Source organism: Salvelinus namaycush, chromosome 5, assembly GCF_016432855.1.
Source record: "Salvelinus namaycush isolate Seneca chromosome 5, SaNama_1.0, whole genome shotgun sequence".
Taxonomy (NCBI): Eukaryota; Metazoa; Chordata; class Actinopteri; order Salmoniformes; family Salmonidae; genus Salvelinus; species Salvelinus namaycush.
In genome coordinates, this window is record NC_052311.1 from 51,066,030 (window position 1) to 51,082,886 (window position 16,857).

At 43.2% G+C, this 16,857-nt stretch overlaps 1 protein-coding gene across 1 annotated transcript; it reads right to left on the reverse strand.

Moving 5' to 3' along the window:
- tp53inp1 (tumor protein p53 inducible nuclear protein 1) lies at window positions 1–16,382 on the reverse strand. The gene is made up of 4 exons (XM_038994393.1): window positions 16,159–16,382; window positions 13,518–13,834; window positions 8,731–9,214; window positions 1–2,860 (listed from the first exon to the last, which is right to left on the reverse strand). The coding sequence occupies exons 2-4, from the start codon at window positions 13,642–13,644 to the stop codon at window positions 2,599–2,601; spliced, it is 873 nt and encodes a 290-aa protein (XP_038850321.1). The 5' UTR covers window positions 13,645–13,834; window positions 16,159–16,382; the 3' UTR covers window positions 1–2,598.
- Window positions 16,383–16,857: the final 475 nt, after the last annotated feature.

The following is a 16,857-nucleotide window of genomic DNA, read 5'->3' on the forward strand; positions in this document are numbered from 1 at the left end:
TGTGTGTATGAAAACATTTATTGTAGACTGTGGCTTACATCATGACAACAGATCATGTATTACAGTTTTAGAACAGACTACCACATTCTCATTTGCAAATTTTGCTGACCATAAAAACAGAGTGAATTGATCTCTCATACATCCAAAATACAAATAACGCGATCAGTTAAGTAGATAAATAACAGTTAACGCTCAAATTCCTACACTTTTTTGGCAAAGTGCTGTATTATTCCAGTAAACTAAATCAAAGCAAAAGTCTAACATGTAGTAAAAAAAAAATGCCACCAAATATTCTTCACACAGGAGAAAACAGGTTTGCTACATTTGTGTATAAAAGCTGAAAATGGGCTGGGTGGTTCACAAAGAGAAGCTACCTCCTGTGTGCATAGTTGATTTGCTTTTGTATGTGTTGTCCCTTTGGACAACAGTTCAAGTTCTTCATTAATGCATTGTCATTATACTGTTTAACCTGGAAGGCACGTGATCCACAACAAATTCAAGGCATAAAACAAAATACAAATCCCTGTTATTATCATCAAGAGCTCATACAGACAGCTGAGGACAAAACAAAATGGCTCCTTCCAGCTTCACACATCAAAAATGAGGACTTAGCCATCTCCTCCATTCCCTTCGTCCTGTTGCCCGTGTCACAACAATGCAGTACAAAAATTGATGCGTCAAATGATGCAAGTTTTGCAATCTGAGACATCTGAAAATAAAAAAGATACACAAATACAATGACTAGGCTTAAATCACTTCACTATAATCAGTTTACAACTATATAGACAAAACCACCTTAGTGCTTCTTAATGCTACCACGCTAAATACATCTGAGTATGTATGTACTGTGTATTTCCCCCAATAAGTACAAAGAAACAGATGATATTAGGTCATGATATAAGGTCATGTAAATTATTGAGTTTGTCCTGGATACTTGACATTTAGAGGTTTTGTGAAACTTAAAATAGGCTACTTAGGTGTTTGAATTGTGTCTCTCTGTGCTTTCTTACCACAAGAGCGCACAGATTCATGTTGTCACAAACTTGACCATATCAGAACACAAAGTCTCCAATTTGCAATCATTGTTAAAGTAAAGGAGAATATACTGTAAAAGCAAAAACAATAGTAATATAAACTATTGCAAGGTTAGAGTTTGCCGCTACTTTTTGGTTGACATTTTAACATAATATTACTAAGTTATTTAACTAAGCAAATAAAGAACAGGGTAAATATCTAACTCAAAACAATGGAAAGTACACAGAAAAAATATATAAACAAATGAAAAAGACTTATAGTTTCACTCCATCTTGGGGTTATAACAGTCGATTGAGAGAGTAGGAGTTCATTTTCACAGTCCTTGGACAAGCAAACGTTCAAATTCAATTTTCTCGAGACGCACACGATTCTTTTAAAAGGTCAATTATTGATCACAAACATTACCACAAGGCAAAGCACACTATGACAAATTTGGAAGGTCTCCAGTATGTACAAAGACAATTAACATTCGTCAAGTAATCTGCATTTTAGTAAAGTGTAAAGGTGATTGGCTATGACCCTGAGAAGTGGACTGCAGATTTAGAACAAACAATGAGAGATAAGATACAAAAACATTTTTTTTTCTGTTTTCTGTTTTCTAGCGCTATACAACCATGCAACAAATCACACACTAACATAGTCAAACCGCTGCTTACAAACATACCTATGTAGATAAACGCTCATACTAACTTCATACTGATATGTAATATATGTTTTTTTCTTTTAAAAAATATTTTGGAAGTTTTTTTTAAATACATTTTATATTTATTTTTCATCTTAAATTCTACTTTTATAACAAGGCGTTTAGTGATATTTAACCCAGTATTTGACCAACATTTTCTCAAACAATATTGTGAAAGTACTGAATTACTAAGTTCAAGGCAGGTTCACCCTTAGTCAAGAGAGGGGAGTGATGATTTTGAAAAGTAAGTTGTGGCCATCAGAATGACAAATTATATTAGTTTGCCATGAAGTGATAGAGGAAGCAATTTCATTGGAGGGACATGAGAAACAACTTTGTTAATAAACTGTCCTAATTACAAGTGAAAGACATGCTTCTTTTCTAAATGCCTACTCCTACTCTAAAGACATCACAGTCATTCTATTAAGACACAAACACTCTTCTGATAGCACACAACCACTCTATGACAGCATACAACAACTCAATGACATCACTTACAATGTCACTACGACAGCATACAAGCAACTCCATGATATCAATCAATGACATCACACAACCATTCTATGGCAGCATACAGCCACACTATGACATCACACAACCATTGCAGAGTGGGTGAAAGCGGAGAGTGTCGCCACAGGTGTAATATCTGATTGAACCAGTCTCTCCCAGTTACCATGTGGTGGTGGGAACCTGCAGCGGAGTAAAGTGACCGATGACATTGATTCTAAAGGAGTCCTCATCACGTCTCTTCATTCCAGAGTGGAGGATCGGTGGACGGAGGGAAGATGGAGAGCATGTTGCAGGATGAACTCTTTTCGTGGATCCAGGTTGAGACAGATGGATGAATTGATGGATGGAGGGTAATGGATAGGGCCAGGACCTCAGTAGTTGAGGTGCCTCTGGCCAGGCTGGTGTAGATAGGTGGTGGTGGTCTTGGCCTGCTTGGCCCCTCCAGTACGCAGCAGGTTGAGGCGGCGTAGGGCGTTGCGGGAGAGGAGCTGGTGCTGGGCGGCGCCACGTACCCTTTGGGTCAGGCGTCCATGATGCTGGGCCTGGTCTAGGAGGCCTGAGGCCCGGGCTGAGACGGCTGCCGCATAGCAGCCAGCATGGAGCCCGGCTCTGCGCTGCACTACCGTCTCTGGCCTATAGGGGGAGACAGGAAGGGGGCTGGACTGGTTAATCCATGTTTTTTTCTTCTTCAATTTCCGCCTAAAATGACAAATCTAACTACCTGTCAGGACCTGAAGCAAGGATATGCATATTCTTGATACAATTTTAAAAGGAAACACTTTGAAGTTTGTGTAAATGTGAAATTAATGTAGGAGAATATTTTTTACATTCACATTTTTTCATTTAACCTTTATTTAACTAGGCAAGTCAGTTAAGAACAAATTCTTATTTACAATGACGGCCTACCAGGGAACAGTGGGTTAACTGTCTTGTTCAGGGGCAGAACGACAGATTTTTACCTTGTCAGCTTGTGGATTCGATCCAGCAACCTTTCAGTTACTGTCCCAACGCTCAAACCACTAGGCTACCTGCCCCCCCAAAAATATATTATATAACACATTAGAGCTAACATCTAACAAATATAAACACATTACATCTAGTAAAAGATAATACAAAAATTGAAATGCAAAAGAAAGGCCATCATATAATATTGCAGTTTAGGCGCAATTTAGATTTTGGCCACTAGATGGCAGCAGTGTGTGGGCAACGTTTCAGATGGATCCAGTGAAGCATTGCAATACTGGACACTATTTTGCATCAAGTCTGCCCAAATGTGCCAAATTGGTTAATTGATACATTTTGAAGTACATAACTATAGAGAATATAAAAAAAAAAAAAAAAAAAAAAAATGTTTACACACTCCCAGGAATATCTTTGGCTCCAAGGTGGCTTAGCAGTTCAGACGTATTTTTCCGTGTTGTCGTGTCGTGTCCTGTATATATATATATTTACACCTTTTCTTCACATATCTTTTATTTATTTTATTATCCAAGAACTCAACTACAAAAGCTTTCCTGCAAAAGCTTTCCTGCAACCCGCTTCACCAATTACAATAAGTACTATTTACCTCAATCTGAAAATCCATCGTGGAAGATAGCCAGGGGCTAATTCAGAAGCTAGCCTGAAAGCTAACCAGAAGCTACTCCGATAGCTAGCCAGAAGCTAATCTGTAGCTGCCCCGAAATTAGCCGGTTTGCTGGCTAGCGTTGGTGTTTCAGCTGCCCACGTTTTGCGGTCATCAGCTATTCCTCTAGCTCGATAATCTACCGGCACTTTTGTGCAACGCGACTCGGACCGGAGCATTCCGGGACTTTTTTTCTCTCAGTTTCCCCGGATTCCAACCGCAGCCTCTGGACACTTGCACCTTGATTTCGCAGCTAGCTAGCTGCATACCGTGTGACTATTGGCTTACGTCGACCCCGGAGCTAACTCAAATCATGCTGGAGCTAGCCAGCTGAGGAGTTCCATCACCATCCGGACCCGTTTCTTTGTTGCTGCTGCAGATACGGAACCCCACCGGGCCTTCACGACTGACTGCCGACGTTATCTGCCCGAGGGATTTATCCAACCGGCACCTCCGTCCCGGCGTTACCTGAACGCTCATCTGAGGCCCGCTAATCGTTAGCTGTCTTATCGGCTGCTATCTGAACAAAACCCCACTACACGGAACCTACCGACGGAAACGCACGAGGTATCTACAAACAGACCTCCATCCTATGCTGCTACCGATAGCCATATACCCGGCCAGCTGTCTGGATCGCCACGACCCCTACCAACCTCTACTCACTGGACCCTTATTTATCACTCGATTAAGCTTGCCTCTCCTTAATGTAAATATGCCTTGTCCATTGCTGTTCTGGTTAGTGTTTATTGGCTTATTTCACTGTAGAGATTCTAGCCCTGCTCTCTATACCATATCCAACCCTGCAGTTCCACCACCCACATATGCGATGACATCACCTGGTTTCAATGATGTTTCTAGAGACAAGATCTCTCTCATCATCACTCAATACCTAGGTTTACCTCCACTGTATTCACATCCTACCATACCTTTGTCTGTACATTATTCCTTTAAACTATTTTATCGCCCCCAGAAACTTCCTTTTACTCTCTGCTCTGGTAGCTCTAGGCGTCCAATTCTCATAGCTTTTAGCCGTACCATTATCCTACTTCTCCTCTGTTCCTCTGGTGATGTAGAGGTGAATCCAGGCCCTGCAGTACCTGGCTCCACTCCTATTCCCCAGGCGCTCTCTTTTGATGACTTCTGTAACCGTAATAGCCTTGGCTTCATGCATGTTAACATTAGGAGCCTCCTCCCTAAGTTTGTTTTGTTCACTGCTTTAGCACACTCTACCAACCCGGATGTTTTAGCCGTGTCTGAATCCTGGCTTAGAAAGACCACCAAAAATTCAGACATTTTTATCCCCAATTACAATATTTTCAGACAAGATAGAACGGCCAAAGGGGGCGGTGTTGCAATCTACTGCAAAGACTGCCTGCAGAGTTCTGTTATACTATCCAGGTCTGTTCCCAAACAATTTGAACTTCTACTTTTAAAAATCCACCTCTCTAAAAACAAGTCTCTCACCGTTGCCGCCTGCTATAGACCACCCTCTGCCCCCAGCTGTGCTCTGGACACTATATGTGAACTGATTGCCCCCCATCTATCTTCAGAGCTCGTGCTGCTAGGCGACCTAAATTTGAACATGCTCAACACCCCAGCCACCCTACAATCTAAGCTTGATGCCCTCAATCTCACACAAATTATTAATGAACCTACCAGGTACCACCCCAATTCCGTAAACACGGGTACCCTCATAGATATCATCCTAACAAACTTGCCCTCCAAATACACCTCTGCTGTTTTTAACCAAGATCTCAGCGATCACTGCCTCATTGCCTGCATCCGTAATGGGTCAGCGGTCAAACGACCTCCACTCATCACTGTCAAACGCTCCCTGAAACACTTCAGCGAGCAGGCCTTCCTAATTGACCTGGCCGGGGTATCCTGGAAGGATATTGATCTCATCCCGTCAGTAGAGGATGCCTGGTCATTTTTTAAAAATGCCTTCCTCACCATCCTGAATAAGCATGCCCCATTCAAGAAATTTAGAACCAGGAACAGATATAGCCCTTGGTTCTCTCCTGACCTGACTGCCCTTAACCAACAGAAAAACATCCTATGGCGTTCTGCATTAGCATCGAACAGCCCCCGTGATATGCAACTTTTCAGGGAAGCCAGAAACCAATATACACAGGCAGTTAGAACAGCCAAGGCTAGCTTTTTCAAGCAGAAATTTGCTTCCTGCAACACAAATTCAAAAAAGTTCTGGGACACCGTAAAGTCCATGGAGAATAAGAACACCTCCTCCCAGCTTCCAACCGCCCTGAAGATAGGAAACACTGTCACCACCGACAAATCCACTATAATTGAGAATTTCAATAAGCATTTTTCTACGGCTGGCCATGCTTTCCACCTGGCTACCCCTACCCGGGACAACAGCACTGCCCTCCCCTCTGCTACTCGCCCAAGCCTTCCCCATTTCTCTTTCTCCCAAATACAGTCAGCTGATGTTCTTAATGAGCTGCAAAATCTGGACCCTTACAAATCAGCCGGGCTAGATAATCTGGACCCTTTCTTTCTAAAACTATCTGCTGAAATTGTTGCCACCCCTATTACTAGCCTCTTCAACCTCTCTTTCGTGTCGTCTGAGATCCCCAAAGATTGGAAAGCAGCTGCGGTTATCCCCCTCTTCAAAGGGGGGGACACCCTTGACCCTAACTGCTACAGACCTATATCTATCCTACCCTGCCTTTCTAAGGTCTTCGAAAGCCAAGTCAACAAACAGATTACTGACCATTTCGAATCACACCACACCTTCTCCGCTATGCAATCTGGTTTCAGAGCTGGTCATGGGTGCACCTCAGCCACGCTCAAGGTCATAAACGATATCGTAACCGCCATCGATAGGAAACAATACTGTGCAGCCGTATTCATTGACCTGGCCAAGGCTTTTGACTCTGTCAATCACCACATCCTCATTGGCAGACTCGACAGCCTTGGTTTCTCTAATGATTGCCTCGCCTGGTTCACCAACTACTTCTCTGATAGAGTTCAGTGTGTCAAATCGGAGGGTCTGTTGTCCGGGCCTCTGGCAGTCTCTATGGGGGTGCTACAGGGTTCAATTCTTGGACCGACTCTCTTCTCTGTTTACATCAATGATGTCGCTCTTGCTGCTGGTGATTCTCTGATCCACCTCTACGCAGACGACACTATTCTGTATACTTCTGGCCCTTCTTTTGACACTGTGTTAACAACCCTCCAGGCGAGCTTCAATGCCATACAACTCTCCTTCCGTGGCCTCCAACTGCTCTTAAATACAAGTAAAACCAAATGCATGCTCTTCAACCGATCGCTGCCTGCTCCTGCCCGCCTGTCCAACATCACTACTTTGGACGGCTCTGACTTAGAATATGTGGACAACTACAAATACCTAGGTGTCTGGTTAGACTGTAAACTCTCCTTCCAGACCCACATCAAACATCTCCAATCCAAAGTCAAATCTAGAATTGGCTTCCTATTCCGCAACAAAGCATCCTTTACTCATGCTGCCAAACATACCCTTGTAAAACTGACCATCCTACCAATCCTCGACTTCGGTGATGTCATTTACAAAATAGCCTCCAAAACCCTACTCAATAAATTGGATGCAGTCTATCACAGTGCCATCCGTTTTGTCACCAAAGCCCCATATACTACCCACCACTGCGACCTGTACACTCTCGTTGGCTGGCCCTCGCTTCATACTCGTCGCCAAACCCATTGGTTCCAGGTCATCTACAAGACCCTGCTAGGTAAAGTCCCCCCTTATCTCAGCTCGCTGGTCACCATAGCAGCACCTACCCGTAGCACGCGCTCCAGCAGGTATATCTCTCTAGTCACCCCCAAAACCAATTCTTCCTTTGGACGCCTCTCCTTCCAGTTCTCTGCTGCCAATGACTGGAACGAACTACAAAAATCTCTGAAACTGGAAACACCTATCTCCCTCACTAGCTTTAAGCACCAGCTGTCAGAGCAGCTCATAGATTACTGCACCTGTACATAACCCATCTACAATTTAGCCCAAACAACTACCTCTTTACCTACTGTATTTATTTATTAATTTATTTTGCTCCTTTGCACCCCATTATTTCTGTCTCTACTTTGCACTTTCTTCCAATGCAAACCAACCATTCCAGTGTTTTTTTTAGTTTTTATTTTACTTGCTGTGTTGTACTCACTTCGCCTCCATGGCCTTTTTATATTTTTATTTATTTATACATATATCTGTTTGCCTTCACCTCCCTTATCTCACCTCACTTGCTCACATTGTATATAGACTTATTTTTTTTTATTTTTTTCACTGTATTATTGACTATATGTTTGTTTTTACTCCATGTGTAACTATGTGTTGTTGTATGTGTCGAACTGCTTTGCTTTATCTTGGCCAGGTCGCAATTGTAAATGAGAACGTGTTCTCAATTTGCCTACCTGGTTAAATAAAGGTTAAATAAAATAAATAAATAAAAAAATACATGATGGATCATTAGCTTACACACTAACTTTCACACATCTGGGACTCTCAGGATGACAAATCAGAGCAAGATTACTGAATGTAAGTACATTATTTACCTTCAGAGGTGAATGTATCAAACCAGTTGCCGTGAAAAGTTTGTTGTTGTGCACTCCTCAAACAATAGCATGGTATTGTTTCACTGTAATAGCTACTGTAAATTGGACAGTGCAGTTAGATTAACAAGAATGTAAGTTTTCTGCCCATATAAGACATGTCTATGTCCTGGGAAATGTTCTTGTTACTTACAACGTCATGCTAATCACATTAGTGCACGTTAGCTCAACCGTCCTGGAATAGGGACACCGATCCCGTAGAGGTTAAGCATAAATTCACTAAATGTAGGTGATGAAACACTACTGCCAGAATTTTTGCAGCAACAAATCCTACCTGTGGCAGGGGGTGTCAAGCGAACGTCGTCCCGGCTCCTTGACTACAGCGGCAGGTGCGTCAACAAGGGGGAGGCAGAGATTGAGGTTGAGGGAGAGGGGGAGGTTGAGGGAGAGTCGTGGGGGACAGTGGGTGGTGTACACAGACATGCTGGGGTGTTCTATCAGCAGGTTCTCCAGGGGGCTGGTCTCTAGTACCATAGGCTTGCCCCTCCTCCCCCCGCTGAAGCAGGGTGGGGGAGTGACGAACCAGCTCTCCTCTAGAGAACAGGCCTCCAGGCACTGGAAACCCCCCTCTTCCTCCTCCTCCTCTTCCTCGGGACCCCCATCCTCGGTGTCGGCGGTGGAGTCCAGGGAGGAGCAGGAGGCATAGCGGATGGGGGAGCTGGCGATGGGAGAGGGGACAACCACAAGGTCCTCCTCCTCCTCCGAAGTCAGGTCCACCTCAGACAAGCCATCACCACAGGGGCTAGAGCAGGCCTCGGCTGGGGAGAAAGGCAGGGATTGGTTAGGATACATCAGCACAATTAACATTCAAATAAGAAATGGAAAGTTTCTGTTTGCCAAAGCATGTAGGGTATGTGTGTGAAAATGTGTTTTACAACCATTGAGTTTTATAATTGGCGATAAAAAAAACTCCCTGTAGCAAAATGTAAAAAGGCTACATGATGTTCTTGAGCTCAACCTGGGTGGGATAACAACTCATATGCAATACCCTAACATGACTTTAGGGGGCAATGTGGCACAGAGAAAATGGCTTTAGCGATCAAAACAAAAAACATCTTTCCCCTGATGCATAGGTGTCAAAGCCCTACAGGCACAGAGCAGTGTTCTGTCTGTCAGAATAACATGCCTGACCCAAGATACTAGTGTGTGTGCGCAAGAGCTGTCACTCATAGGATCAAGCAGCATCAGCAACTCCCTCTACCAAACTGCTGCCAAATGCTTTCTAGTCTTTCCCAACTCTAGAATGCACCAAAACACATTTTTCCACTAACTAACTATCTCAAAAGGATAGGAGAGAAACTAAGTTTAAATAGAATAAATCTAATCAAGTTAAATGAGGTGGTTTGGCTGGAGCGAGAAGTTGCATTCACTGCATGCCTGGGCTATATAGCATGTCTTGCTTTGAGACTCGGTGGTGTTACTGTCAATAGTGCACTAATAAGTCAGAATAATACACTGCCATATGGGAAGTATGATGGAAAAAGCAACTTGATACCAGATGGGAATCAAAGCCAGCAGATTGCTGTTTGGTTCCCCATAATACTAAAAATGGCCTGCACGGACGTCTGGCCAAATCTTCATTCCTGGCCAAAGTTTAAAGCTGACTGTCTTTTTTTTGTGTGGACAGAATCTCTGATAAACAGCTGAGTGTGTGCATGTACATGTGTGTGTAGGTGTTTTCCTCTGTGTTCTTTGTGTATTAATAGTGTTCTTTGGGTATTAACAGTGTTCTCTGTGTGTGTGTGTGTGTGTGTGTGTGTGTGTGTGTGTGTGTGTGTGTGTGTGTGTGTGTGTGTGTGTGTGTATATTGGATGTGTTCCCTTGTGTGTGATGATCATGAAAGTTTTCCTCTCTTTCCTTTTCAGATGATGTGTGTGTATAGCTGTGTTGTGTTCATTTCTGAGTGTGTTATGGTGTACATGTGTGATATAAATACACCCACTCCCAAGGACACCAGTTCCCATCCTCATCTTTCTCTGTCACGCATGTCAGCAGCAGTGCAGCCACCTTGTTAACTAAAAAAAATTACAAAAATTGTGCCGACACACACCCTTATCTTAGCCGCTAAGCAACGCAGCAGAACCCTAAAACAGCTTACATTCCTCATCACTGTCTCTGTAAGGCTAATTAGGACCTGTAATCCTCTCACCATCCACCTTGTGTGTGTGTGTGTGTGTGTGTGTGTGTGTGTGTGTGTGTGTGTGTGTGTGTGTGTGTGTGTGTGTGTGTGTGTGTGTGTGTGTAGGGGGAAGGAAAGCAGTCTACGCCATTGATATAATAGATTAGCAGTTTAGAAGAAGTAGGAGACTAGTGCCACTTGAGGTGTTGAAGTGTGCCAGGAATACAGCTCGTACACACTAAGTAGTACACACTTTAAGTGTGTGGAATCAATCCCTACTGTAAAATAGGTCAGAGACAAAACATCTGACCTCAAGTGTCTGCTTACTGCATTCACTCTAACAGTTCTATAAAACAGACACGTAACAAAGGGTTTATGATACCATGTATCAGCTGATATTAGAGATTCACTATAAAGTGATCAGATTAATCATTATTCTATGATCATGTAGTAACAAAGGGTTATAACAGTTTGGGTAAGGCTACAGAGTGCTGGACTGTAGGGTAATATATCAACCACCTATTTGTAAATCATTATGAATGCTTTTATAGGTATTCAAGCATTTACATGGAACACCTGTAATGAATGATGTGTCACATGGTTTATGAGCACATTGTCAGCCTTAATGCATTTTCCAAAGGTTGTCGTAAGAGGCCATGAGCTACATATGTAAGACAAGTCCTATAACGAATTATGGCGTGACAGACGACGCTATGAATGCATTAACCCCCAGTGGTTTGGGTCATAGACAGTGTTACCGACTGGGGGCCATTCTGGAGGGGAATTCTGCTGGGCCCACACATCTCACTCCTCAGAGCCCAGAATTGCAACTCTACCAGGCCTATTTTTATCTTCCTCCCCTTAGCCCCCCATGCTTTTGTTTGACCCGATTACAGACATATTGCCCATATACTGCCCCATATCCCTTCCACCACCCTCCCCTCCCCCATACAGAAGTGGGCCAGCAGGATTCAGTCTCTCACACCTTGAATATTCACACACTTGTGGAATATGAGATGTGTCAGGGACAGACGGGCTGGATGCACTCCCCTCCCCCCAAAGAACAAGTGTGTGCCAGGTGTGTGTGTGTGTGTTATTGAGCAGAATTAATATACTGTATATGTGTAGAACCATGCATGTATGGGCACACGTGTATTTGTTTTTGTGTGTATGGATATTGGGAACCTTACCAGGGCTTAGAGTAGCATCCTTGTGTCTGCATTTGTACAGGTGAACTTAGGTTGCATCGGTTTATGGAGACTACAAGGCACCTAAGGACTGCATAGCCAAGCAGTTTGATAAGGTCAGTTCATAGATGTTTATGAGATGTAATATCTGATAATATGCTCACATGGAAAAACAAATGCTGCAGTGGCATATAATCATACTACACCGGCTCCGACGCTCGTCGGATGTGGCAGGGCTTGCAAACTATTACAGACTACAAAGGGAAGCACAGCCAAGAGCTGCCCAGTGACACGAGCTAAATAACTTCTATGCTCGTTTTGAGGCAAGTAACACTGAAACACGCATGAGAGCATCAGCTGTTCCGGATGACTGTTTGATTACACTCTCCGCAGCCGATGTGAGTAAGACCTTTAAACAGGTCAACATTCACAAGACCGCAGGGCCAGATGGATTACCAGGACGTGTACTCCGAGCATGCGCTGACCAACTGGCAAGTGTCTTCACTAACATTTTCAACCTCTCCCTGTCGGAGTCTGTAATACCAACATGTTTCAAGCAGACCACCATAGTCCCTGTGCCCAAGAACACTAAGGTAACCTGCCTAAATGACTTCCGACCCGTAGCACTCATGTCTGTAGCCATGAAATGCTTTGAAAGGCTGGTCATGGCTCACATCAACACCATTATCCCAGAAACCCAAGACCCACTCCAATTTGCATAGAGCTTCAAGTTCCTTGGTGTCCACATCACCAACAAACGAACATGGTGCAAACACACCAAGACAGTCGTGAAGAGGGCACGACAAAACCTATTCCCCCTCAGGAGACTGAAAAGATTTGGCATGGATCCACAGATCCTCAAAATGTATAAAAGCTGCACTATCGAGACCATCCTGACGGGTTGCATCACTGCCTGGTATGGCAACTGCTCAGCCTCCGACTGCAAGGAACTACAGAGGGTAGTGCGTACGGCCCAGTACATCACCGGTGCCAAGCTTCCTGCCATCCAAGACCTCTATACCAGGCGGTGTCAGAGGAAGGCCCTAAAAATTGTCAAAGACTCCAGCCACCCTAGTCATGGACTGTTCTCTCTGCTACCGCACGGCAAGCGATACCGGAGCACCAAGTCCAGGAGGCTTCTAAACAGCTTCTACCCCCAAGCTATAAGACTCCTGAACAGCTAATCAAATGGCTACCCAGACTATTTGCATTATACCCCCCCCCCATCCCTTCTACGCTGCTGCTACTCTCTGTTATCATCTATGCATAGTCTTTAATAACTATACCTACATGTACATATTACCTCGACACCGGTGCCCCCACACATTGACTCTGTACCGGTACCCCCTGTATATAGCCACGCTATTGTTATTTACTGCTCCTCTTTAATTATTTGTTATTCTTATCTCTTACTTTTTTTAAAGGTATTTTCTTAAAACAGTATTGTTGGTTATGGGCTTGTAAGTAAGCATTTCACTGTAAGGTCCTATAACTGTTGTATTTGGCGCATGTGACAAATACTATTTGATTTGATCAGTTGACTTTTAAAAGGTAGTGAAGTTCCCACCATGTGACTGTATGGAAATGATGCTCACTGTTGAACCCATCTGACCCGTTTTGTACATGGATACCCAGAGGTTATGGTGTGTGAGGGGTTGTTTGTGTTTAGAGTGTGTATTTGCATTTTTGTTTGTGTATTTTAGTGTTTATGTCTGTGTATGTTTCGTCTGTGTACGTGTATGTTCTGAAACTCACCCAGATAGTCCACCAGGATCCACTCTTCATCCTCCTCCTTCTGGCCAAAGCCCTGTTCTCCGGGGCCTCCTCCGCTCACCTCCTCCACATCGTCCCCGAACAGGACACTGGTGAGCCTCTGGAACATACTGCTACTCCTCGGGGGAGCACGGAGGGAGCAAGGGGGGGCTGAGCGGTGCGAGGACGGGGAACAGGCGTTTTGGTCATCAGCTGCAGGTGCTAAAGTGCTTCAATAAGGTACGGATGTCTATCATCTGAGGGGAGCTGTGTAAAGTCTGGTCACAGCTCACCTCGGCGTGTGCAAAATTACAAAGGACCTGAGAGACAAAAGGGGAGGGGGAGAAAGAGAGAGAATAAGTCGTTGTGATCTTGAGTGACACGTTTGAGACCATATACATGAGCTTATAAAGACCTGTGTGAAAAGGGAGGGGGGAGATGCATACAAATATCCTTTGGCTTTTGGGCAATTGGCAGAAGGAAAACATGGGTCAGACTGAACTGGAAGGACATCTATGTTTATTTCTGGCTTACAAGTTTTAGAGGACAGTCCAATATAAACCATCTCTGCCAATAAATAGGTTTTATATATCTCTAATACTCGATAATAAAACATATAAAAGGGTAGCCAGATCATTCACAACTGTCACAAACTTCAGAGGCACCGTATGTGGTCGTAAATGTTTACAGGTGTGGGTATTATTTGCCTATCTACCAGACATCCCTCAAAGGAAATTATGGAAATAGACCCATCATCAACTAGCTGCCAACTGACATAGACATACTGGCCAAATATATGTGGGCCTAATAGGTCTGTAACCTAGCAGCTTGTTCACTGATAGGGTGGTCTTTTATAGAACACACACTATAGTGCTGATTATGCTGTATCTTCACCTAGGGATCAACTCTCTGTGACCATACAGTCCAGTATTGGTGGTATAGGCCTGACCTTTCTTTGCAATTAGACCTCCAGTCCCACTGACTATAGTGTAAAAAGCCAGACAGCATTTGTCTGCTGATAAAGTTAACTACTACCCCCACAGACACACCAGGGATACAGCGCAGCAGTGACACTGTTTTCAGGTCATACATTATGACCCCTGACCTGAAGCAAGATCAGTGATACACAACAACCATTATTCTGCCAGACAACATTGAATTCCTGCTGTGAAGCCACATTTGTCAGTGCAATTGTAAACTATGAGTTGTATGCATGTACACATTTATGGTAAACAAATACAGATCAGTGCAGCCAATAATTCGAGATATGTGGGGTTGTAAGATCTAAAAAGCTGAGAGAACAACAGTAGCTTCTTTATGATAATGTTCAAAAAGGACAAGAATGCTGTTTGGTAGACCTGACACAAAAACGGAAACCTGGTCTGCCAGGTAGGCTACAGGCAAACACACGTTATGCCAGAATTACAGGTTTGTCATATATTACTTAACATCAACATATTCGTCAGAAGATGTGTAGGCTGCAAGCGAATGCAAACACGTCGTTCTTTGATTCAATGTCCTCTTATTTGTTAGATTCAACGACAAAGAAAATGAGCAGCTGTGCTATGAAGTTGAGGGACTGGGGGCTTTTCTATGGGACTTTATCTACAGTATGTCCAATAAGCAACCGGGTTATAATCTCCTGCACCTGTTCGTCCTCAACAAAATATCGCTTGCAAGCATTGTTTTCTTCCCAGAACGGTGGCTCTATTCGGATAGCAAACACGGAGGGGGGATGAAAGCGTCGTAATATTGGGTCCATTAAAAAGACAGAATATTATTATTTGCGGAATGAAACGGTAGGTTATGTGAGAGCTCACTGGATAATATTTTCTTGTCGTATGTATTTGGATGGTTGGTGGTTGGAGGTCTGTCGTCGACACCTTGGAACAGAGAACGTTAGGAGCCGTAACGATTACGTCATATGGGTATTCTCCATGAGTGTTCCACCCAGAGCAAAATGCCAGATATTGGCTCTGTAATAAAACATATAAATCACTGAAAATATGAATAAAATGTTCAGTTAGTGTCTGTTCAACGTGCTTCTACATCTACATTGCCTGCTCTCTGGGGTTTTAGGCTCGGTTTCTGTATAACCACTTTGTACAACTGCTGATGTACAAATGGCTTTATAAATACATGTTATTGATTGATTTACATGAAAAACGGCACATTTTAGGTTCAATAACAACTTCAAATCGTGGTAGGCTGTCTGCTTGCAGGATGATTTGTTGACAAGCATACAAGCGGAGGGTGTTTAGCGTAACCCTACACCTCTTAGGCGGGTCGCAGCTCCTACAATGTTCAACTGCCAGCAAAGTTGAATTGAAAAAGTACAATTCTGTTTTGTGCATATAAATAGCTCCTCCTTCAATAGATAGGTAGACATCTAGACCTTGCCATTTTAATAACTTTTCATTAGACTGCGGTCTGACTCTTATTTGGCAAAAATGGGCCGAGAATCTTATTTTTGCTACACAAAACACTGTTGGTGCATAAAAACAGTGGAAATAGGCTATGTATTTGTGCTAAACCGTACTTGTGTAAATAAAGTAATGTCAACAATGGTCTACAATTGAATTGCAAAAGAGAACAGTGTGTTTTTTCAACAACAGACAACAAAGAGACCCCCAAAAAAACTCACCTGCGGCAAGAAAAGATGTGAACAGCAAAGGACGGATATTTAGTGATAAAATCCTTAAGACTTTGAGGTAGATTGTATCTTTCCGAGAATATAAAAAAAGTTTTCTTCGCAGAAGAAATTTAGTACATGGACCTTTGTTTTCGGAAAAACACAGTTCGTTACTTTTCCGAGCCTTTCCGAGGTCCCACTGTTCCCTTTGTTATTGTTGAGGCGAACTAACAGCTGATCGGAGTGACGTGTTTTCGGGCAGCCTATGGGAGGGCCCTGTATTAAATCTGTAAGCCAATCATACGCCGCTGTTGACTCTGACAGACTGTCACCAACGCACGTGACCCACCCCAGAGAAAGACAAGACTGGGCTAAGCCCAGCCCACACATTTTTGGGAGTGTTTTTCAAAAAGTATGTCTTCAAACTTGTCAAAATATTTGACTAGGCACCCTTACTTCCTGTGATGTGTAAAATAGCGCCCATGTGTTTCCTTTTTTTTTTTTTTACCATTTCCCGGCTTAATTAATCAAGCTTTATGAACAGCAGGCTATAAATTAACAATATTGTAATATGCGTTATACCATGTTTATACAATGCTTATAACCCTATGTTATATAACTGTCTATAAAGGGTCAATGAGGCCATCCTGTAACATTTCCTTCGCTCAATAAACATCTCCCCGTAGTCCAGTGACAGTCAAATGCGCTATT